Genomic DNA, 24395 nt, shown 5'->3' with positions numbered 1-24395 from the left:
TTACATGAAAAACATATTTTTTTAAGAAAAAAGATCTTTTAAAAAAAGATGTAGTGCTTATTGGACGCTATTATTTTGATAAAAAAGATATAAAAAAAATCTTTTTTATTTTTTAACGTATTTGACAAATTTCTAGTAGTAAAAGTAAAAATATTAAAAAAATAAAAAACGTCTTTTTTCAATAAAAATTTTTTTTTCTCATAATATTACTATTTTTTTATTATATTTCTATAAAATAAATATTTTTAAAATTAAAAATTTAAATACAAAATAACTTATTTATAAGTTAATTTTAATATAATTATTTATTATTTAACTTATTTTTTAAAAAAGAATTTAATGAAGCGGTTTACCCGAACTCAACCTAAATTTAAAGATAAACATGAGGCACTTCAAATTAAGAAATGACTTTAAGACTTAAATAAAAGAGTAATTACCCAAATCAGTCCCCGAGGATTTTAGAATCGGACATTTTAGTCTCCAAGGAAAATTAATACACAGATCAGTCCCTAATATTTTACTCCGGCAGACAAATCAGTCCCCAATTCATTTTTCGGCAGAGTAATTACCCAAATCAGTCCCCAAAGATTTTAAAAACGGACATTTTAGTCCCCAAGAAAAACTAATGTACAAATCAATCCCCAACTTTTCTCTCTATTAGACATAATAGTCCCCCGTCCAAAAATAAAATAAAATAAAATAATTATTATTATTAATTGCACAATAATATTGTACTATATTTTTTATATTTTTCAGATAAAAATAATGATAAATTTATTCATTAGATTCTTATATATATATATATATATAGTCACTCAATAATAATAATAATAATAATAATAATAATAATAATAATAATAATAATAATAATAATAATAATAATAATAATAATAATAATAATAAATTATTAGAAATTATTTTACAAAAAATTTAAAATTAAAATCATTTGATATTTTTGTATCTAATATAATCAAAAGATGTCCTATGTAAAAAAAATTATATATGTTTATATTAAAAAATATGTATTAAAACAAAATATTTTAATTTGAATTTATATTAAATACATATTTTTTTAACACAAACATATTTTTTAAAATAGTACATCTTTTGATTATATTAAATACAAAAATATCAAATGATTTTAACCTTGATTTTTTTGTAAAATAATTTCTAATAATTTTATTTATTATTATTATTATTAAAATTATTAGAGATTATTTTATAAGAAATTTAAGGTTAAAATCATTTGATATTTTTGTATTTAATATAATCAAAAGATGTACTATTTTAAAAAAATATGTTTGTATTAAAAAAATATGTATTTAATATAAATTCAAATTAAAATATTTTTTTAATACATATTTTTTAATATAAACATATATAATTTTTTTTACATAGGACATCTTTTGATTATATTAAATACAAAAATATCAAATGATTTTAACTTTAAATTTCTTGAAAAATAATATCTAATAATTTTATTATTATTATTATTATTATTATTATTGAGTGACTATATATATATATATATATATATATATATATATATATTATAAGAATTTAATGAATAAATTTATCATTATTTTTGTCTAAAAAATACAAAAAATATAGTACAATATTATTGTGCAATTAATAATAATAATTATTTTATTTTATTTTATTTTTGGACGGGGGACTATTATGTCTAACAGAGAGAAACGTTGGGGATTGATTTGTACATTAGTTTTTCTTGGGGACTAAAATGTCCATTTTTAAAATCTTTGGGGACTGATCTGGGTAATTACTCTGCCGAAAAATGAACTGGGGATTGATTTGTCTGCCGGAGTAAAACCTTAGGGATTGATCTGTGTATTAATTTTCCTTGGGGATTAAAATGTCCGGTTCTAAAATCCTCGGAGACTGATTTGGGTAATTACTCTAAATAAAAATTCAGCACCACTTTAAAATTTAGCTCTTCTAAATATAGGGTGTGTTTGGGATTCACCTAAAAGAGAGGAGGTTGTTTGAGTGCTTCTTTTTGATTTACAGAAAAGGCTTCTAGTCTTCTTAATTTACCAAAAGGCAAAACGCATCTGTGGGTTTACCTCACCAACCCTAAACCTCTGCTGCCACCGGAGCTAGGGTTTTACTGCACTTTCTGGCGACTAATCAGATTGCATCATCCTACATGGACGACTTCGAAACGGATGCACTGTACTTCTCTGGGGAAGGTTCAAACGGTGACTTCTGCGATACAATCCTATCTCGCTTCTCCGGTTCCCCCAAGGAAAGCCACTTGCACCTCTGCGCCGTAATCGGTGCCATGTCAGGAGCTCAAGGACCAAAATCTCCCCTCCTCACCTGTCGCTTACTTGGCGCTGCATGCTCCTCCTTGGACCGCATATCAGTGGAACCCAACCCTCCCAGCCACGTCACCGGTGCCCTTCTCACGGTTATATCCTCCTCATTCCGAGAGTGCCCGCTGCGGTGCTGAAGAAGAGGGAGTTCTTGTTGGAGCTGGTGGAGCGAGTTCTTCGGTCGTTGGTGTTATCAGAGAGTGTCATGGTTTCAGGATTGAAGTTCCTTTCGCATTTGTTGATTAGAAGGGACAGTGTGTCGTTGGAATTCCTTACCGATTCACGACCTAAGGTATATTAGCTTCTCTGTGAATCCAAAAACCGAATTTTCAGTTTGTGAAAATCAATGGATATGGGAGTGATAGGGATACCACGATAAAGGTTTCATATTTATGAGGATATTGTTGTGGGCGATATCCCCAAGTTCCTACAACTTTTGTTCTTAGTTGAACCTGTTCTAATAAGAATTGTACATTACCTATGATTGGGTCTTGCATATAGCTTCTGTTCTGCTTTTAGATTTCTGCTTTTGTTCTTTGATTATAAGGATACTGAACGCTTGCTAAACTGCGGTGCATTGTTGGATCTTATGTCTGCTAATTAAATCTTTTAACAGGTTAGAAGGCAAGCTTATTTGTGGCTTCGTGACGTCTTGCTAAACTTCCAAAAAGGCAAAAATCTTCTCTCTTGGCCTCCGCACGTGAGGGAGTCACAAAACTTCTGCTGACTGGTGGAGAAGATGCTAATGCCAGTGAAGGAACTGCAAGAGCCCAGCAGGTTCTGTACATTCTTGATGCTTTGAAAGAAAGTGAAGGAACTACGAGAGCCCAGCAGGTTCTGTATATTCTTGATGCTTTGAAAGAAAGCCTTCCCTTTGTGTCACTGAAATACAAGACCAGCGTTCTCAAGTGCTACAAAACTCTCTTGGATTTGCAGCAACCTTTATCACAAGGCGCATAACAGATGGCTTGAGTTCCTTTTGTCTTTACCCAACATCAGAAGTTTTGCCCGACCCATTTCTCGAGTTGTTATGCTCGCTTGCTCATTCTATCTCATAAATCAGACATCTGGGGATGGAATGGCATTAATTGCTCCCTTGATGGCTACTGAAATGAATAAAGTTTATTTGCTCAACAGGCAAATATGTGTGGTTAAGCTCCCTCTTGTTTTTTATGCTCTCAGAGGTAAGAATTAAGATATCATATCCACTTTTCCATTTTGACTGATTTAATTATGTTGCACAGTACTTCTTAATGCTCTCTGTGTGCACATGTTCCATGACTTCTGCATGCATGTGTGTTCATATGTGCTTACCTTTTTCGGAAGGTACTCCTCAAGTATTGTTTTTTCCTTTGAATATGCAGATATTTTGGGATCTAAACATGAAGAGGCAATATATGCAGCCACTGATGCCTTTAAGAGCATGATTAATTCTTGTATTGATGCAAGCTTGATTAAGCAGGGAGTGGATCAGATCTCTTGCAGTGATGACAGAGAACCTAGGAATTCAGGACCAACCATTTTTGAAAAAATCTGTGCAACTATTGAGAGCTTACTTGATTATCACTATACTGCTGTCTGGGACAGAGTAATACAAGTTGTTTCAGCTATGTTAACAAATTAGGTATTTTGTTTGCTATCAGATCTCACACTTTCTTGCACTGAAAACCTTTTGTTTGTTGGTGATTAGACTAAGAGAGGCCAGGGAGTATTATTTCTAATGTAACAATTATGATTATGACTTAATTTGTCTAAATCATGGATGGTGTGGTTAATTTGTTGATATTTGTCCCACGTTTGGTTTTGAGTCACTTTTTGTAATCATGTTCTTAAAATAATGTATATACCACAAATTACTTATATTTCGGACTTTGCTATCATCATTACAGGAAGAAGTTCTCATTATTTTATGAGAGGAATACTCAAAAACTTGGTAGATGTGCAAAAGCTGCATGAAGAAGATTTTCTCTTTAAGAAGCAGGTATGCTATGTTACTATTGCAACATTCTCTTATATCTTAGTTTTAACGGTTTTCCATTAGTGTTGACCAGGAAAAAGTTGGATATATTTTGTAGTCTATTATGATCTTTGAAGGTTTGAAACTTTACAGTGACTGGGTTGGTTTTTGCAACCATTTTGTTTCTAGGTTAGAAATCTTCGTTTGCCCATGCAATTAATATTATTAGGGATATTTGGTGCTGCCAATGGCTGCTGATTGCATCCTTAGCAAATAACAGAATAGCGGCTCTGTGCTACAAACTTCTGTTGATTTCTATGCTTATTATGATTGTTCAAGAATTGATAGCAAACCTTTTTGTCTCGGTTCCTTTTGTAGCCTATTCACCCATTAGTATGTTGTTGACAAGAATCTGGAACTATATTTTATATTATAATTTTCTTTGGCAACTGATTACTGAAGTATAGTACATTCTACATCTTGTAGCTGCATGAATGCTTTGGATCAGCTCTTGTTGCAATGGGACCTGAACGACTGTTGTCCCTTATACCTCTGAATTTGGAAGCTGAAGACTTGTTGGATGCAAATATCTGGCTGTTTCCTTTTCTGAAACAGTATATTGGTGCACGATTAAATTATTTTAAAGAAGAAATTTTGCCCATGATTGAACGTACAAGGGAGATGGCGGCTCAAAGGGTGGGAAACGATTTATTATTTATTATGAGTTGCAGTATTAGTCTCCTGCAGAGATTTTCGTTACTTACTTTCTCTGTTTTGCAGCTTGAGGATCTAGAGATTTCATCAAGGAATGGAGATCCTCTTGCATACTCTTTGTGGTCTTTGCTGCCATCATTTTGCAACTATCCTGTGGACACTGCTGAATGTTTTGTGAATCTACAAGGGCATTTATTCAGAGATAAAAGAGGAACCTGGTGTTTGTGGAATAATATGCAATAGCTTGCAGCTACTGATTCAGCAAAACAAGAATGATGTGAAAGCAAATAGCACAGATTTTAATGGGCAAGATATGGACAAACAAGGTCATGTCTGTTATTCGCAACAGGTTGCCAAGGACAATTGGAATGTGCTGAAGTCATCTGCGAGGCACTTGCTAGTTGCTCTGGCAGATGTATTCCTGAAGCCTTCAAAAGATGACGGTGGTTGTTTGCAGGTACTGATAAATTGGGAATTGTTTCTTAAGTGTTAAGCCGTTTTTGCAGTAGTTATGCATCCATAAATGAGGGGTGTATTGCAACATAGAAGATAATTTATAATTAGACATTAGACATTCTGTTTTATGTAATGGGTCTGTGATAGTTCCCTCTACTCTGCTGGCTACATGTGATATTCATCATTTTCATAATTTATTTGTTCTAGAATATTTCGATGCTTTGTTTGCCATGTAATGCTCATAGGGGAATACTTATTTTGTGTAATTTGGTTTCTCTACAATCACTTTGATAGGAGCAACAGAGACTGTATGTTTATTGGAGAAATATTTGAGCTTTTCAAAAGCATTAGTTAACACTGTTTAGTAAAAACAAGTTCATGTGCTCGTGCTTGTGCTTTCAATCTTTAAAAATTAGGAGTTCTTTTGAAATGACCTATGACATACTTTTCAAAATAAAAAAGTCTAGTATGACTTTATATGTTAATGAATATCTGGATTTATTCTAACTCATTATATTTGTTGTTTATTAAATTCATTTTAAATTTCAAAGCAATTTTACTAAACACTATTATTATAGCTTGTACTTATTGAAGGCCAATTTTATTTTGTGTTACGTACCCAAGCAAGAATGAAATATTAGGAATAGAAGCTTCCAATCATAAAGGGAAGCAAATTTCTCCACTGCCCTTACATTACACTAGAAGGAAAGGAGTGCAGGATAGAATAGGAAAGACTAGGGAAGAGAATCATGAGTGTTAGTGGGAAAAATGTAAAAGAGGGTCAGTAGGGATGATTCTAATGGATTTTCATGATTGGAGTGAGGAGAATATAAGTAGTAGCAAAATAGGGAAAGGGGGGGACAGACTTTTGGAAAGAATTAAGGCTAGGCTAGGAGAGTGAGGCTGGCTCTTAACATCACAGCCATTATCTTTTCTTTCTTGTATTTCTTTCTTCTATATCAGCAAATTGAGTGAGATCATCTTGCTTCACTCTTTTATTTTGTCTTGCTGTTTTGTTTTCTCAACTTCACTACCTCAGATACTAGTTGTTACATTTTGTTTTACAAAAATATTTGCTACAACCTTTGATAAGCCATACTTGAAAAAACAAGAAAAAAAAAAAAAACAACTTTTGAAAAGCAGAAACTCTACTAAACCCATCACATGTCAGTGCAAAAAAATCTCCCTCCACCAGTGTGAAAATGAAAGCATGCGTTTTGTATACTGATATTTAATCGTTTAGTCTTTCTAGAAATAAGTAGTTTGGTTTTCCTATTTCACTGTATGCTGTACCATTTAATGATTATACTAAGTGGACTTGTCTTGAGCTTCTTCATTGTCTTTGAATTGAATATATAATTTATTTGTTACATTTAGCTCATGCAACGAGTTTATAGAGATGGATTTTTGTCCATTTGCAGCGTACTATTGGTGATATTGCTTCCATGGCAGACAAGACAGTTGTGTGGAATTTACTCATCCGCAGAATGAGTGGGATTGAACGACGCCTTGAAGAGGCCGGCAGAGTAGACAACTCTGAGAATTCTGCATTAGTTATCAAGTACACATAGTCATCTATTTCTTTAATTGTGTATATATGGATGTACTTCGTAAAGTTGTAACATATTTCTTTCTATCCCAGGGCAACAGTATGTTGATTTTGTAGTTTCCCTGTTGCCTGGTTTAACAGCTGAAGGGATTCATGCATTGTATCATGCAATAAAGGCAGCATTAATGGTCTGACTAAGACTCATGGTGTATTTAACTTCATTCTATTATAGTAGTACCTGCAACCCCCTTTCACATTTGAAGTTAGAAGTATTATAGTTTTTATTAATTGCAGGACGCCGAAGGTCTCATGCAGAAGAAGGCATATAAAGCACTTTCAATCATTCTCAAGGTAGTCTATACACATTTTATTTGGTTTCCTGGTTAACCTAAAAAGTGTGGGTTGATGTGATTAAAGCATATTCATAAAAGGTATTGATGCTGTATTACTCTAGCTACAATGCTTCAATTAGTGTTGTTATTTATGGGGATGCATAATATTGTTGAAAGATAGGTTACCTCTCTAATGGTTAAGTTGGAGTATTTCTTAGATATTTCACCACTATATGTTTTCTTTCTTGGAGCACGGCAAACTAACTTTAGTTGGTGTTTTTACTGCTGGGCTATTTCCATTTTGTGAAGATATTTTCTTTGATATAGTGTTAGTTACTAATTTAATTTGGCTTAAACTTTCTGCTTTGTGTTGTTCTGGACAGAGTTCAGATAGTTTTGTTTCTTCAAAGTCGAAGGAACTGTTTGAGCTGATGGTTGAAATTCTTCATTCATGCCATTTTTCTGCCAAGCGTCACAGACTTGATTGCCTTTACTTCTTAATAATTCATGCTTCAGTCAAAGGTATTAAAAGATGTGCTTTTGCTTCTTTGTTTGTTACCTTGAGTTATTTTTCTCATGATGCATCTGATAAGCTGTAGAGTTTGTTGCATCACCTGGCAGGACTGTGTGAGCATAAATAATGTAAAAGCATGCATTTCCTGCAGGATAGTTTGGAGGAATTGTGGAGAAAAGATGTTGAAGTTTTCCTTGTCGAAATAATCATTGCTGTTAAAGAGGTAATGTGTTAATTCTAGAATGTAGCAAAATGAGTTGGCATGCAATGTCTTCAACTGACATTCCCCTCCTCCAGTTTATGTAGGTATAAGCAACATTATTCACGTGTGTTGTGTTTTATTTGCATACCAAATGTGAGCCATTGCAACAGTGCATTGATAAATATTATTCATGAATGTGTATTTGGTCTTTTTCTATCAATACAAATGTTGTGGACATTGGTTTTTGAATAAAATATTTGTTCTGTCAGTGTATTTATATTATTTCTTCTTTTTGGTCTTTGCACCCGTCAAATTCAGTACTACCTAGTCGGTCCCACTGTTGTTTTTATAGTATGTTGTCTCTGTTCTTGGGTTGATCGTGTCAATGAGCAGTAGGGGATTATTCTTCAACGTGTTTTTCAATATGGAGCACTCGGGAATGTTGTTTGGAACAGATACGAGATTCACCCGAAAAATGGTTTCTTAATTCACCTTCATAAGGCTGCTGTGGTGCTAAATTTGGAATAGTATCTTTGCAGGCTAATAAAAAAACCAGAAACAGGGCTTGTGAAATAATTGTCCAAATAGGCCATGTACTTGGAGATGAGGAAAGAGGTGGGAACAGAGAAAAAATAATCCACGAGTTTTTTGACAAGGTAAATATCTAACTTGTGCTTTTACATCTTCATTAGTTTTTTAATAATCAATATCACCTGCGCATACTCTATTTGATGTGATGTACAGTATTAGTATTAACTCATCACTCTTTAGTCTTGAACACTTTTTTTTTATATTTCTCCCTCATTGGGTAATGATTTTGTGAGATTTTCATGAGCTCAGATTGCTGGGGGTCTTGGTGGAGAAACTTCACATATGATTAGTGCAGCTGTAAAAAGTTTAGCACGTTTGACATTGGGACTTTTTATTGTTTGTTCCATCATATATTCAATTTATCACCAAACAAAATATAAAAACACCAATTTTTGTGTCTCTGTCTTTTGTGTCCTGTTCTTAAAACCAAATGTAGCCTAAGTGTTTGAGTTGAAGCAACAAAGAGAATGAGAGGTCCGGTTTGTGTTGATCCAAAGAGAAGCTAACATGATTGCTGATTGGTTGGTCAAAAAAAGTGCCCAGGGTAATGCAAGTGTAGTGGCATGGCAATCTTCTAGTAGGGGTGTTCAACACCTGGCCTGATCCGGAACCCAGATAGTTTTCGGGTTCGGGTTTGTCATTTTCAACTTGTTACTTTTGGGTCGGGTTTGGGTCATGCTTCAGCGACCCGGCCAGTCAGAAATTATATTTTATAATTAAAATGTATATTTGAGTGAAATTAGTAATGAAATATTATATTTTTATACTTAAATTAATATTTTTTATATTATATGGTATTGTTTTTTATTTAAAATAATTTATTTTGGTATAAATATTATATAACATTTGTTAAGTTTAATTTTAAAAGTAAAGTTTTATTAACTTACTATATAAAATTTACAAATTTGTATATACTAATTTTATATCGAATAGACCCGATTTAACCCTATTTGTTTCAGGTCTATTTAGAGTCGGGTCAAAATATACTCGATAAAATGTTTGGGTTAGGTCTGGGTATAAAAAAACCGAGCTCGATTCAGTCCATGTACACCTCTATCATCTGCCTTGTAGTTAGGGATGGAAGTGAGTTAAGTCAGTTTGTGAGCTTGTAAGCGAGTTTGAGCCAGAATTTGAGCTTGTATATTAAATGAGCTAAGCTTGTGCTTGAGTAAGTTTAGCGGCTCGTGTATATATTACTTATTACAATTATTTACATTAATAGATATATTATGTATTTTATACTTTTAAATTACGATAAAAATTGTAATCTTAAACACATTTATAAAATTCATGTTTGTTAAATATATGATATTGATTTTTTATTTTGTCAATAAATTCGAAGAAACCGTGAATCAATTACCTTTGCAACGAAAATGCCTTTAGATATAATTAGAAATGGTTTTTCAAAAGCACATTCATGCAGGGGTAATCATTCTTTCCGGCCTAACAATAATAGAGTATTGATTTCTTATTGTGTTATTGTGTGCTCAAAGTTTCTTTTGTTTGAATATTTCGTTTTCTATATCAATTTGTTTTGTTTTGTTTGATCAATCACCTTAAGCACTTAGCAAAATTAGATTTAATAATTCAAGAAAACACACTTAACCAATGCAAATAACAAATTGATAAAAAACACATTTAACCCTGCTACTTTTCTGTGTACAGAATTTGTAAGATTTGGTTATAGGATCGTCTTGACAAATAGTAATATGCAAGGTATTTATCTTAAACCATACTTTTAAATTCTTTTTATACTGTCACTTGTACTTTGGAAAGTCATATTTTGTTACTTTGATTTTTTGATTCTTTGATAACAAACAGATTTAAGGGTTTGTTTGGGTGAGTTTCTAAGAAAATATATTTTTTCGAATTATTTTTTTTAAAAAGATCATTTAGAAAAGTAAAAGTAATTTTATGTTTGGATATCTCATGTAAAACGATCTTTTTATCTATTAATTATGTTTGGGTACAATAAGATAAAAGTACTTTTTGTTTATTTATTATGTAAAAATATATATTTTTTAAAAAAAGATCTTTTAAAAAAATATGTAAATTGTAGTTTCTCAAAAGTATTTTTTTTATTTTTCTAGTACTTTTACTTTTACTATTAGGAATTCGCCAAATACTAAAAAGTAAAAAAAGATCTTTTCTCATTGAAAAAGTTATTTTTCTACCGATTTAATAACGTCCAAACAAGCACTTAACCCCTGCTAGTCTGCTGCTTTGATTTTTGATGCCTTCTCTTGAAAAGTTAAAAAAGCTAACCTAGTCTATCATGTAGGCTAGCACAACCCAAATTTTGATGCTCCAATCAAACCGAACAACAGCTCTACCATGGGAAAAAGGTTACATTATTCTGCTGAAATTTAGGACACATTAGACATTTTCTTCTGTTCCTTATTACCTAAGGGATCTTGGGTGCTCAATGGGTCGGGTGGTGCGGAGAGAATGAGCGGGTGAGGCCTTGAGTGGATTTGGAGCGGGAGTAGAGGTGTCAGCTGGAAGATAGTGACGTCGGAGACAGCGTGGACGGGAGGAGGGGGTGGCCACCTACAAGGACACTCCGACGATCAAGTCAGTGTCCATACGAGGCAATAGCCATATTAGATAAGATGTCACATACTTTGGGGGGAGAGCTGACCTCTCCCCTTATATACTGTGTTGGGTGGGCTCATAGGTGACCTAGCCCACTGGCCAGGAAGCTTCTATGAGTTGTCCTAGTCCATGTGGAGGTCAGGTCGTTCTAGCTTCCGGGTCAGGGGTCTCGGGTGCTGCCTCAAGGGTACCGACCCGACCGGTTGCTAGGCGTGGTGACTTGAGCTGCTGTGGCAAGTTGTGCGTGCTTTGGGTCGGGTGTGGTGGACCAACCCGTCAGGTTGCCTCTGTTGGGGCTGGTTCGGAGCTTGGGTCGGTGGTGGTGGTCTGACCCGTCGGGTAGGCGGGCTGGACTGTGGCAGTCCGTAACAGTGCCCCCAACGTGTCGGCCTCGAGGTTTGGAGCTCGGGGCTGGGCGTGTTTGATTTACTCACTGCATCAGGACGTGTCTTCTTTTCCCGGAGTTTGTTGATAACGTCTGTGTTCACGCGTGGCTGGCTTGTTTTTCCCTTGGGACTGTCTCCTTAGCTTCTGTGCTGGGCATTAAATGGCCATTATTTCATGAATTGAAAGTTGCGTGAAATGACGGTTGTGCCCCTGTCTTTCGGCGCTCCTCTCGACGGTTTATGTCTTTGGGCCTGCCCTTTTTATTTTATAACTTCTTCTTTACTTTTCTTTTCTTCTTCTGTTTTCTCTTATCACTGTTGCTTCCATTCTTCTCCTTTTTTTTTTGCTGTTGCTTCAGTATTCTTGCTGTTGTTTCAATCTGCTGCTTCGATCTTCGAATTCCTGTTTTGATTTTCTGTGGACTCTTCCTGCATTTTTCTGGTATGTTGTTTTTACAGCTTTCCCTGCTTTTTGTTTTCCTTTGGCTTTCCCTTGTGCGTTTTTCTTTGTGCATGCTTGGGTTTTGTTTGTTTTTGGCTGCGTCTTCTTTTAGAGGGGGTGCCACTGGGTGTTTTATTTTAGCTTTTGATTAAGTTTTGGGTTAGTATAAGGGTGCATGGGGGTGGTTCAGGGAATTGTAGCTTTTTTTTTAAATTGTTTTTAGAGTTTCCGACCTCCCGTGCTGACTGAGTGGTGCCCCCATTGTAGGTATGTCCGAGCGTCCTGTGGTTTTGAACATGGCTCAGCGGCCGTTAGCTGATCTGGTCGACCACTATGCCTGGGTTACTTCCGAGGTGAAGGATACCCTGTCCAGGGTTACCCGCGAGAGCCTCCAAGAGCTTTGTCAGGTTGGGCTCTTGTGCGGAGGGGGTCCCGAGGAGGCGCTCTATCAGGTTTATGTCCCTGCTGACCGAGAATGTGTTCGCCAAAAAAACTTGGCATCTCCGTGCGTGGTTGATTGGTTGTGGGTTTATAGACCCATGTTTACTTCCCTGGGAGTTCGTCTTCCTTTTTCTCCTTTTGTAATGGGTTTGCTGAACCGGTGCGACGTTGTTCTGTCGCAGCTGCACCCGAATAGTTGGGCCGCTATTCGTTGTTTTGAGATGGCCTGCGAGTTCTTGGAGATCCTGTCTCCGTGAATGTTTTTCTTTACTTCTTCCTTCTTACCAACCCTTCTCGGGAGGGGAAAAAGAAGAATGGGTATATGTCTTTTAGGGCTCAACAAGGTCGTAGGATCTTTGGCCTTTTTGAGGACTCTTTTCATGGCTTCAAATCAACTTTCTTTAAAGTCAGACCGGTTGAGGGCCATCAACCTTTCTGGCTTATTGCGGAAGGGGAAAGACGGATCCCGACCTAGTGGAGTTTTGGGGCGGGGTCCGATTACTTGATCAAAATTTCCTATGATTGGTTGAACTTGGAAGAGCGTAATATTGCCGATGTCCTGTTGGCTATTTTTGGCGAGAAAAATCTTAACACTTATATAGTTATGGGGATCGGAAAACTGGTCAGTCTTATGTTGGTGAGTCCTTTGTTTCTACTTGTATTTTTGTTTAGTGTTTTCCTTTCCCTTGCTCACGTCTTGTTTTTGCTTACAGTTTTCATGGCTGGTGGGAAAACTATTATGACCGAGCTGATGAACCTTTTTGAAGGGAGTGGCAAGGACTCCTCGGCGACTCCCTTGGTGGATCATGGTCAGGAGGGCGCCGGAGAGGGTAGAGGTCAGGTCGCCAGGGCTGATCAACCGAAGTATTCAAACCTCGGATCGTCTCTCAAGGAATTGCAGGGAAGTGTAGTTTATTATTGGTTGTGGAAAATTATCTTTTTGGATTTTTGAAATAAGGAACAAGGAAATAAAATGGCAAGAAATTAAATTAATAACTAAGAACTCTTGGCAAGGTATGAAAATTAGAAGTCCTATCCTAGTTATCCTTATCAATTGTGATGAAAATTGTCCATTGCTCTCACTTAGTTAACCTCTAACTATGAAGGAAAGTTAAAAGGATAAATTAATTTGATTTCTCAAGTCCTAGTCAACTCCTAAGGAAAGACTAGTTTTAGAGGGATCAAAATCAACTAGCAAATTTCAATTATCAGTCAACAAAAGAGTTTGATAACTCAAGAGTCTCCAATTACTCAACCAAAACCCAAATGAGAGAAATCTACACTAAGATTCAACCAAGCATTTTATATCACACTTGGAAGGTACAACATAAAAGCATAGAAAAGCAATAAGAGATAATAAAATTCAAACAACCAATTGAAAGCATTAATAAGATAAATTGAAGAAAACAATCATAAATATGAAATACCTCAAATTACATTAAATAGAAAATCAAATCTAACATGAGAATTTATAAACTAAAGTAACAACACAAAGTAATCAATAAGGTAAATAAATAAACTAGAATGCTAAGACAAATAAAAGTAGAAGAGAAACTAAATTAAACTAAGATAGAAATCTGAAATTGAAAAGGAATGAAAATAAGAATCCTAAACCTAGCCTCTTTCTCTCTAGAAAACTACATTTAAAACCTAAAATTATCCGAATGAATGTTGTATGAAGGAATGAATGATTGATTTTCCTACTCTGCAGCCTCTATTCTGTGTTCTTGGGTTTGGAACTGGGACAAAAGAAGCCCAGAAATCGTCCCCGGCGCTTTCTGCAATTTCTGCACGTGGCGCGTCACGCGTACGCGTCGTTTGGCAAAAAATTCTTGTCACGCGTACGCTTCAGTCGTGTACGCGTCGCATGCCTTCCGCGCCATGTCAGCATCTCAAAACACTATTTTCTTGCGTTTCTTCCACTTATGCTTGCTTCCTTTCCATCTTCTAAGCCATTCTTGTCCTATAAAGCCTGAAAACACTTAACGCATAGATCACGGCATCGAATGGTAATAAAGGTAATTAAAATTGACAGTTTTAAGGCCCAGAAAACATGTTTTCAACTATATCACTGAATTAGGAAGGAAAATGTAACACGCAATTTATATGCATAAGTACGAGAATAATGGATAAAATCTACTAATATAAGTACAAGATAAACCCTAAAAATGGGGTTTATCAATCTCCTCACATTTACACATTAGCATGTCCTCATGTTAAGTTTAAGAGAACCAAAAGAGTGAAGGCAAAATGGTAGAACTTATGCAATGCAACCTATCTAGATGCAAGCTATCTACATGCATTATGCTATTCTAAGTACTATATATATATATATATATATATATATATATATATGGTTAAAGTGAGTTAAATTTCTAAGAAATCATATATGCACAATCAAGGACTAAATCAATCATATCAAAGCGCATTCATAATTGAGTTGAGTTAATCAAAAGAGTTCACAAGTGGACAAACTTGCAAGACAAGCAATGATCAAATATGGACATATGAAAATGAGCAATTGAACCCTCCCTGAATTTGTATATGCACTCTAATCACTCAAGTGTTTGGGATTAAACCACTCAAATCTCCTCTAGTCATGCTTTCTAGAACTTCGTTCTTCATGTAATCAATCAACAATTATCAAGTGTACAAATGCAAATATCATGAGAGCTTTTCAAGGTTGTAATGGGGCTAAAGTAAGAACGAGGGTATATATGTGGCCAAGTGAGCTATCATATGAATCTTTGACTAACTTAAGTTCTCACCTAACACATACAAACTATACAATTTTAAAATTAAGCTTAGCTACCCAAAATCTTACTTTTACATATTTTCACACACTCATGTATCAATTTTTAATTTCATTACATATGCATTGATCTTTTTATTGAACTTAACATCGGGATAATTTTATTTTCCTATTCATTTATTCTCTCTTTTTTTTTTAATTTTTTTAATAATATACCAATGCATATGTTTTTCTGCTTTCACATGAGTAGACACCTAAAATTTTAATATTTGTCAATATAAGTAAAAACATATTCTCATTAACCATAGGTCCCACATTTTTTCACACTTAGTTGACACACAATCTCTATCTTAAGCTAACCAAAGATTCAAATAGGGTAATTATTTATTTTTTCGCTTAAGGCTAGTGATGTGGTAATATAAAGAACAAATGGGGATTAAAATGTTTAAAGTAGCAAACAAGGGTAGTTGAAATGATAGGCTATTTGGGATAAGTGAGCTAATATTAAATGATGGCCTCAATCACATATAAGCATGAACATACACTAAATAATTGACATATAGAATGGAACAAACTCAAGCTTGCAATCATGGAGAAGAAAACACACAAGAATAAAAATCATGGTTAAATAATGTAACCATGTAATTAAGCTAAAAAACTCACGGGTTGTGTGTTCTTAGCTCAAAAATCATATTCCAATCATATATATAATGCAAGTTACAAAAAGTTTTAACTCAAATCAATGTGAATCTTAAATGCCTTTTCTAAGAAAAAATACATTCCTTGCAAATTTCATCAATTGACCAACATTTATTATATATATATATATATATATATATATATATATATATATATATATATATATGAGATGTTATGATTATGAAAAGCTAAAAGTTTTTAGTTTATCTCTATTTTCAATAAAATCAATTTCTCATATGCCAAAAGGGTAAACTAAACTTAATAATCCATATTTTTTCACATCACAACTAATAAACTAAAAGTGCAATTCAAGCTAAATATCCAAGATATATACAAGTCCAAAGTGCAAAATGCAACAAAGTAAAAGTAAACAGAAGTACAATAAAATAGAAATGTGCAAGTACTAAAAGAAAAATAAAATAAAGCAAAATACAAAATAAAGCAAAATAGAACAAAGTCTGAAATGGTTCACTAAAATATAATCCGCCAGAGACGGTGACCTTCCAACACTTAAAGCACAGCATCGTCCTCGATGCTCTCAGTCAAACTGGGTGTGAAGGATCATCGCTTGCATCTCTATCGTCTCCTGTCAAAGGATGTGCCGCTGGCTCTGTCGGCTGTGGCTGTGCAGGTGCCTGTGGCTCTATAGGGTGCTCAGGCTGAGTCGCCTCTTCCTCATCCTCCTCCTCCTCCTCAGAGTGCTCCGAGGGTGTGTCAGGCTCAGAGGAGATGTCAGTACGCCTCGACGTCACAATCAGCTTCAGATGTGAATATCGTCGCTTATTGCGACGCTCAGACTGCTCATAATGTCGCTCATTGCAGCGCTTCATTTGATCAAGGCACTCAAAAAGGCAGTGCACAAGATGGTAGACTGACTGAGAAGCAGATGATGGTGTTGCGGAAGCAGGTAGTGCTGCAGGTGCTGCTGAGGATGTGGCTGCATCAATAGAAGTAGTAATAGTAGGTGGTCTGTGGCCTAGAGGTCCGAATCGCTTGCCGTGCGGAATAACCTTCTTGCAGTCGGCAATCGGTGGTCTCTCATCCTCTAGCTCGCAAGGCACCTCAGCTCGACGAGCTATCTGGGTGATCAAATAAAGAAATGGCAAGGTGCCTCTGACATAAACTCTAGACATGTACTTTCTGATGAGCCTTGAAAAGTACAGGTCCTTTCCTTCCATGACGCACCAAATAAGGATGATCATGGCAACGGACACTTCTGACTCGTGAGTACTAGGCCTAACATAATTACTCAGTATCTGTTGCCACAGCCTAGCCTCATCATTGAGATAAATAATCTTTATATCCCGTGACAATCAGTTAAGTCAGAATGAAGGGGTGACCCGTGACAATCATCTACTATCTTCATTACTCACTTAGCCAAGATCTGCGTGCCTGACAACCACAAGCAGTCTATATGATGTTCAACGTAGTCATTGGACGACAGCTGGAGTATAATCTCTTAGGCCTCTGGTTCGTGACTTTGACTTGCATCTCCTGACAACAGAGCAGTCGAACTCACAGAGATCAGAACCTTTATGGTAAAGGCTAGAACAAATGAGCTTCATATTCACGAATGTTGGTCGCAGTGACAGTGTGCAAAAAGATAGAGAGATCCTATTCCGACACAAGTGAGAACCAACAGATGATTAGCCGTGCGGTAGCTGTGCCTGGTATTCTTCATCCGAGACGAGAGATCCGACAGATGATTAGCCGTATAGAAGCCGTGCCTGGACCATTTTCACTGAGAGGACGGATGATAGCCATTGACAACGATGATCCACCAACATACAGCTTGCCATGGAAGGGAGCACGCATGATTGGATGAAGACAATAGGAAAGCAGATGTTCAAAAGCAACAAAGCATTTCCAAACGCTTATCTGAAATTCCTACCAATGAATTACATAAGTATCTTTATTTTAATTTATGTTTTATTTATCTTTCAATTATCAAAACTCATAATCAATTGAATCCGCCTGACTAAGATTTACAGGATGATCATAGCTTGCTTTAAGCCGGCAATCTCCGTGGGATCGACCCCTTACTCGCGTAAGGTTTTATTACTTGGACGATCCAGTGCACTTGTTGGTTAGTTGTACCGGAGTTGTGAAAAGTGTGATCACAATTTCGTGCACCAAGTTTTCGTAAAAAAAGCGTATAAAGGGAAGGCAGTTGCTTCCGAGGTCCATGAGCGGACTCTCTTGTTTGCTCCATCCTCTTTTTAGGGATGGGTTTGTCCTCTTTAATGAGGATGTCTTCCTCTATGACAATTCCCGCTGAATTGCATAGGTGACAGATGAGATGAGGAAATGCTAACCTTGTCAAAGTGGAGGGCTTGTCAGCCACCTTGTAGAGTTCTAGAGGTATGATCTCATGAACTTTCATTTCCTTTCCAATCATGATACTATGGATCATGATAGCCCGATCCACAGTTACTTCGGACCGGTTGCTAGTAGGAATGATAGAGCGTTGGATGAACTCCAACCATCTTCTAGCCACGGGTTTGAGGTCAGGCCTTCTCAATTGAACCGGCTTGCCTTTTGTGTCTCTCTTCGATTGTGCTCTTTTCACACAAATGTCTGTGAGGACTTGGTCCAACCTTTGATCAAAGTTGACCCTTCTAGTGAAAGGATGAGGATTTTCTTGCATCATTGACAAGTTGAATGCCAACCTCACGGTTTTTTGACTGAAATCCAAGTATTTTTCTCGAATCATTGTGAGCCAATTCTTTGGGTTCGGGTTCATACTTTGATTATGGTTCTTAGTGATCCATGCATTAGCATAGAACTCTTGAACCATTAAGATTCTGACTTGTTAGATGGGGTTGGTGAGAGCTTCCCAACCTCTTCTCCGAACCTCACGTCGGATCTTTGGATATTCACTCTTTTTGAGCATGAAGGGGACCTCGAGGATCACCTTTTTCTTGGCTACTTCATAGAAGTGGTCTTGATGGACCTTTGAGATGAATCTATCCATCTCCCATGACTCGGAGGTGGAAGCAACTGCTTTTCCTTTCCACTTTCTAGAGGTTTCTCCAACCTTAGGTGCCATTAATGGTTATGGAAAAATAAAAAGCAGAGCTTTTTTTCACTCCAAACTTAAAAGGTTTGCTCGTCTTCGAACAAAAGAAGAAAAAGGAGGAGAAGCTTATGACCCTGAGAATCGTTGAGGTGAATTACATGGGAGAATCCCATGGAAACACCTATAATCCTTCATGGAGAAATCATCTAAATTTCTCATGGAAGGATCAACAGAAGCCATTCTGGGCGTTAAACGCCAGAATTGGCAGACAGACTGGCGTTTAACGCCAGAAAAGGGCATCAGCTTGGCGTTTAACGCCAGGAAAGGCAGCAGATTGGCGTTTAAATGCCAGAAAGGGCTGTCCAGGGGCGTTTAAATGCCAGAAAGGTGCAGGGACCAAAATTCCTTGACATCTCAGGATCTGTGGACCCCACAGGATCCCCACCTACTCCAATTCACTTTCTCTCCTCTTCATACTTTTTCATAACACTCTTCCCCAAATACCCTTGACTAATCACATCAATACCTATTTTCCAAACACTATTCACCTATCAAGTCCTACCCTATTTTCCATAATCTCTTCACCACTCACATCCATCCACTATTTTCCAAAAATCCATCATAAAATTTCACCTACCTCACCATTCAAATTCAAAACATTTCCTTCCCAAACCCAACCCCTTCTTACACGAATTTCCTCTCTCTTACCCTATAAATACCCCTCTTTACCACCTTCAATTTCACACATCATAAACACTTAAACCCCCTTTGGCCGAATTCAAAACACCCCTCTATCTCCTCCATTTATTCTTCTTCTCCTCCTTTCTTTCTTCTTTTGTTCGAGGACGAGCAAACCTTTTAAGTTTGGTGTGGGAAAAAGCTCTGCTTTTTATTTTTTCATAACCATTAATGGCATCTAAGGCCAGAGAAACTTCTAGAAAGAGGAAAGGGAAGGCAGTTGCTTCCACCTTCGAGTTATGGGAGATGGAGAGATTTATCTCAAAGGTTCATCAAGACCACTTCTATGAAGTTGTGGCCAAGAAAAGGGTGATCCACGAGGTATCCTTCATGCTAAAAAAGAGTGAATATTCGGAGATTCGACGTGAGGTTCGGAGAAGAGGTTGGGAAGCTCTTACCAACCCCATCCAACAAGTTGGAATCTTAATGGTTCAAGAGTTCTATGCTAATGCATGTATCACTAAGAATCATAATCAAAGTATGAACCCGAATCCAAAGAATTGGCTCACAATGATTTGAGGAAAATACTTGGATTTCAGTCCGAAAATCGTGAGGTTGGCATTCAACTTGCCAATGATGCAAGGAGATCCTCATCCTTTCACTAGAAGGGTCAACTTTGATCAAAGGTTGGACCAAGTCCTCACAGATATTTGTGTGGAAGGAGCACAATGGAAGAGACTCAAAAGGCAAGTCGGTTTAATTGAGAAGGCTTGACCTCAAACTCGTGGCTAGAGGATGGTTGGAGTTCATTCAACGCTCTATCATTCCTACTAGCAACCGGTCCGAAGTAATTGTGGATCGGGCTATCATGATCCATAGTATCATGATTGGAGTGGAAGTGGAAGTTCATGAGATCATACCTCTAGAACTCTACAAGGTGGCTGATAAGTCCTCCACTTTGGCAAGGTTAGTCTTTCCTCATCTCATCTGTCACCTATGCAATTCAGCGGGAATTGTCATAGAGGAAGACATCCTAATTGAAGAGGACAAGTCCGTCACTAAAAAGAGGATGGAGCAAACAAGAGAGCCCGCTCATGGAACTCAACAAGAGCACGAGAAAATTTCTCATCAAGAAATTTCTGAGATGCCTCAAGGGATACACTTTCCTCCACAAAGCTATTGGGAGCAACTCAATACCTCTTTAGGAGATTTGAGTTCCAACATGGAGCAATTAAGGATGTAGCACCAAGAGCACTCTATTATCCTCCATGAAATCAGAGAGGACCAAAGAGCCATGAGGGAAGAGCAACAAAGGCAAAGAAGAGATATTGAGGAGCTCAAGCACTCCATAGGATCTTCAAGAGGAAGAACTAGCCGCCGTCACTAAGGTGGACCCGTTCTTTAATTTTCTTGTTCTTATTTTTCTTTTTTTCGTTTCTATGCTTTATGTTTTGTCTATATTTGTGTCTTTATTACATGATCATTAGTGTCTATGTCTATGTCTTAAAGTTATGAATGATTCCATGAATCGCTCACCTCTCTTAAATGAAAAAAAATGCTTTTATTTGAAAAAGAACAAAAAGTATATGAATTTCAAATTTTATCTTGAAATTAGTTTAATTATTTTGATGTGGTGGCACTACTTTCTGTTTTCTGAATGTATGCATAAACAGTGCATATTTGAAGTTGGAATTAAGAAAAGTTGGCTTTTGAAAGAATAATGAAAAAAGAGACATGTTATCGGTAATTTGAAAAATCATAAAATTAATTCTTGAAACAAGAAAAAGCAGTGAAAAACAAAAGCTTGCAAAAAAAAAAAAAAAAAAAGAAAAAACAAGTAGGAAAAGCCAATAGCTCTTTAAACCAAAAGGCAAGAGCGAAAAGCCAATAACCCTTTAAACTAAAAGGCAAGGGTAAAATGAATCCAAGGCTTTGAGCATCAATGGATGGGAGGGCCCAAAGGAATAAAATTTTGTCCTAAGTGGTTAAATCAAGCTGTCTCTAACCATGTGCTTGTGTCATGAAGGTTCAAGTGAAAAGCTTGGGACTGAGTGGTTAAAGTCGTGATCCAAAGTAAAAGAGTGTGCTTAAGAACTCTAGGCACCTCTAACTGGGGACTCTAGCAAAGCTGAGTCAAAATCTGAAAAGGTTCACCCAGTTATGTGTCCGTGGCATTTATGTATCCGTTGGTAATACTGGAAAACAAAATGCTAAGGATCATGGCCAAGACTCATAAAGTAGCTGTGTTCAAGAATAAAAAAGAACTTAACTAGGAAAATCAATAACATCTGTATTTCTGAGTTCCTAAAGAGGCCAACAATTCTGAATTTCAATGGATAGAAAAATGCCAAAATTATTCAGAGGCAAAAAGCTACTAGTCCCACTCATCTAATTAAAACTAATTTTCATTGATATTTTTGAAATTTATTGTATTTTCTCTTCTTTTTATCTTATTTTGTTTTTGGTTGCTTGAGAACAAGCAACAATTTAAGTTTGGTGTTGTGATGGGCGGATAATTTATACGCTTTTTTGACATTATTTTTAGGTAGTTTTTAGTATGTTTTAGTTACTTTATATTACATTTTTATGTAAAAATCACATTTCTGGACTTTACTATGAGTTTGTGTGTTTTTTTGTAATTTCAGGTATTTTTTTGATGAAATTGAGGGTCCTGAGCAAAAATCTAATTCAGAGGCTAAGAAAGGACTGCAGATACTGTTGGATTCTGACTTCCTTGCACTCAAACGCGATTTTCTGGAGCTACAGAAGTTCAATTGGCGCGTTCTCAATTGGGATGGAAAGTTAACATCTTGAGCTTTCCAGCAATGTATAATAGTTCATACTTTGTCCGAGATTTGATGGCCCAAACTGGCGTTAAACGCTAGCCAGAGACTCTTTTCTGGCGTAAAACGCCGGAACTGGCATCCAAGCTGGCGTTTAACTCTAGAAAAGACCTATACACGTGTAAAGCTCAATACTCAGCCCAAGCACACGCAAAGTGGGCTCCAGAAGTGGGTTTCTGCACTATCAGTACTTACTTATTTTCTGTAATCCTTAGTAACTAGTTTAGTATAAATAACACTTTTTATTATTATATTCGGATCTTATGTCATTTTTCACATTTGGAGGCTGGCCACACGGCCATGCCAAGACATTTTTCTCTTATGTATTTTCTACGGTGGAGTTTCTACATCTCATAGATTAAGGTGCGGAGCTCTGCTGTTCTTCATGAATTAATGAAAGTATTAGTGTTTACCTTTGACTTTCCCATAGCCCACGGAACATTAGGATCAATGGCTATGGTACGCCGGACAGCATCCCAATCAAAACTCATGAATCTAATAGACTCCTCGGCCTTCTGAAAACCATCTGTATCATCTGTTTTAGGCTGGAAGTGGAGGATATCCTCTATCGCCTCCTCTGTGACTAAGATCTGCTTTCCCCTAAGCTGCAATGCATCAAGGGTCGTCTTATAATAGTTAGAATAGAACTCACGGACCCATGATGCGTTTACTTCTGTCAGATCTCTATCCAGAAACACCCAACCTCTGTTTGATCTGATGTTCAGTGTACTTCCTTAATTCGGTTGGTATTTTGAGCGTCCTTTCCAAGTAGAGGTGCCGTTTTTCCGCAAAGACCGGAAACTTGAGTTCACAGTAAATGACAAATTTGATTGGGTCATTAGTAGGCACAAGTTGATTAGTTTTTTCTTGATCAGTAAAGTTCTTTTCACGCCAGGATTCATCCGATAGAACATCCGACAGAGCGACGGATGACTGTCCTCTTTTTCTCTTATCGGAGTTGGCCTTAGCCTTGCCTTTTCCTTTCCTGTCAGACATCCTAAAAAACAGAATTTTCAGGATACAGATTATCAAATTAAAGCAGAGAAACAAAAAGGCAAATAATATGCAAGCATTACGAGCAGGCAAAAGAGGAGTTGAAGCTAACACATGAAGTGAGTCAGAAAGAGATAAATCCTTGGAATGAAAGAAAGGTAGGAATCAAAGAAATCAATCAGAAATCACAATCCAAGAATTTATACAATGAAATCTAGAATGCTTGTTTGTTAAGAAACAACAAGTATCATGCCTTGAAAGGAATTAAAAGAGTTAGTTTGAAAAAGAGTGAAAACGAAAAAGAAAAGTGAGAAAGTCAATTTAGTTAAAAGTTGGAGAAGTATGTTAGAATTAGTGGCATGGTAATGTAGTTCCTAACTTTTAACTAAATTGACTTTTTCACTTTTCTTTTTCGTTTTAACTCTTTTTCAAAGTAACTCTTTTAATTCCTTTCAAGGCATGATACTTGTTTCTAAACAAACAAGCATTCTAGATTTCATTGTATAAATTCTTGGATTGTGATTTCTGATTGATTTCTTTGAATCCTACATTTTTTTCATTCCAAGGATTTATCTCTTTCTGACTCACTTCATGTGTTAGCTTCAACTCCTTTTTTGCCTATCTACTGCTCGTAATGCTTGCATATTGTTTGCCTTTTTGTTTCTTTGCTTTAATTTGATAATCTGTATCCTGGGAATTTTGTTTTTCAAGATGTCTGACAAGAAAGGAAAAGGCAAGGCTAAGGCCAGCTCTGGTAAGAGGAAGAGAGGACAGTCATCCGTCGCTCTGTCAGATGTTCTATCGGATGAATCTTGGCATGAAAAGAACTTTACTGATCAAGAAAAAGCTAATCAACTTGTGCCTGTTAAAGACCCAGTCAAATTTGCCAATATTTA

General features: G+C 36.3%; 1 protein-coding gene across 31 annotated transcripts; it reads left to right on the top strand.

Annotated features, from left to right (window-relative positions):
• The first annotated feature begins 1965 nt into the window (after positions 1-1965).
• Positions 1966-22925, top strand: LOC112756874 (putative ribosomal RNA-processing protein 12). 31 transcript variants are annotated; one of them, XR_011874047.1, is made up of 18 exons: positions 1966-2628; positions 2953-3170; positions 3273-3520; positions 3701-3960; positions 4226-4317; positions 4780-4989; positions 5074-5464; positions 6885-7024; positions 7106-7200; positions 7307-7363; positions 7728-7866; positions 8010-8081; positions 8600-8716; positions 10317-10367; positions 10933-10996; positions 11992-12074; positions 12342-13152; positions 13229-13512. XR_011874047.1 is itself a non-coding variant. In XM_072220057.1 (14 exons), the coding sequence occupies exons 11-14, from the start codon at positions 7852-7854 to the stop codon at positions 9090-9092; spliced, it is 396 nt and encodes a 131-aa protein (XP_072076158.1). In that variant the 5' UTR covers positions 1966-2628; positions 2953-3170; positions 3273-3520; positions 3701-3960; positions 4226-4317; positions 4780-4989; positions 5074-5464; positions 6885-7024; positions 7106-7200; positions 7307-7363; positions 7728-7851; the 3' UTR covers positions 9093-9953. The 31 variants fall into 23 exon arrangements, 4 of the variants coding, with proteins under 4 accessions (XP_072076158.1, XP_072076159.1, XP_072076156.1 ...); XR_003814635.2 differs by having other exon boundaries at positions 2953-3520; XR_011874046.1 differs by having other exon boundaries at positions 2953-3520; positions 7966-8081.
• Positions 22926-24395: the final 1470 nt, after the last annotated feature.

Source organism: Arachis hypogaea, chromosome 16 (assembly GCF_003086295.3).
Source record: "Arachis hypogaea cultivar Tifrunner chromosome 16, arahy.Tifrunner.gnm2.J5K5, whole genome shotgun sequence".
NCBI classification, from domain to species: domain Eukaryota; kingdom Viridiplantae; phylum Streptophyta; class Magnoliopsida; order Fabales; family Fabaceae; genus Arachis; species Arachis hypogaea.
This window is presented reverse-complemented; position numbering and strand designations above follow the sequence as displayed.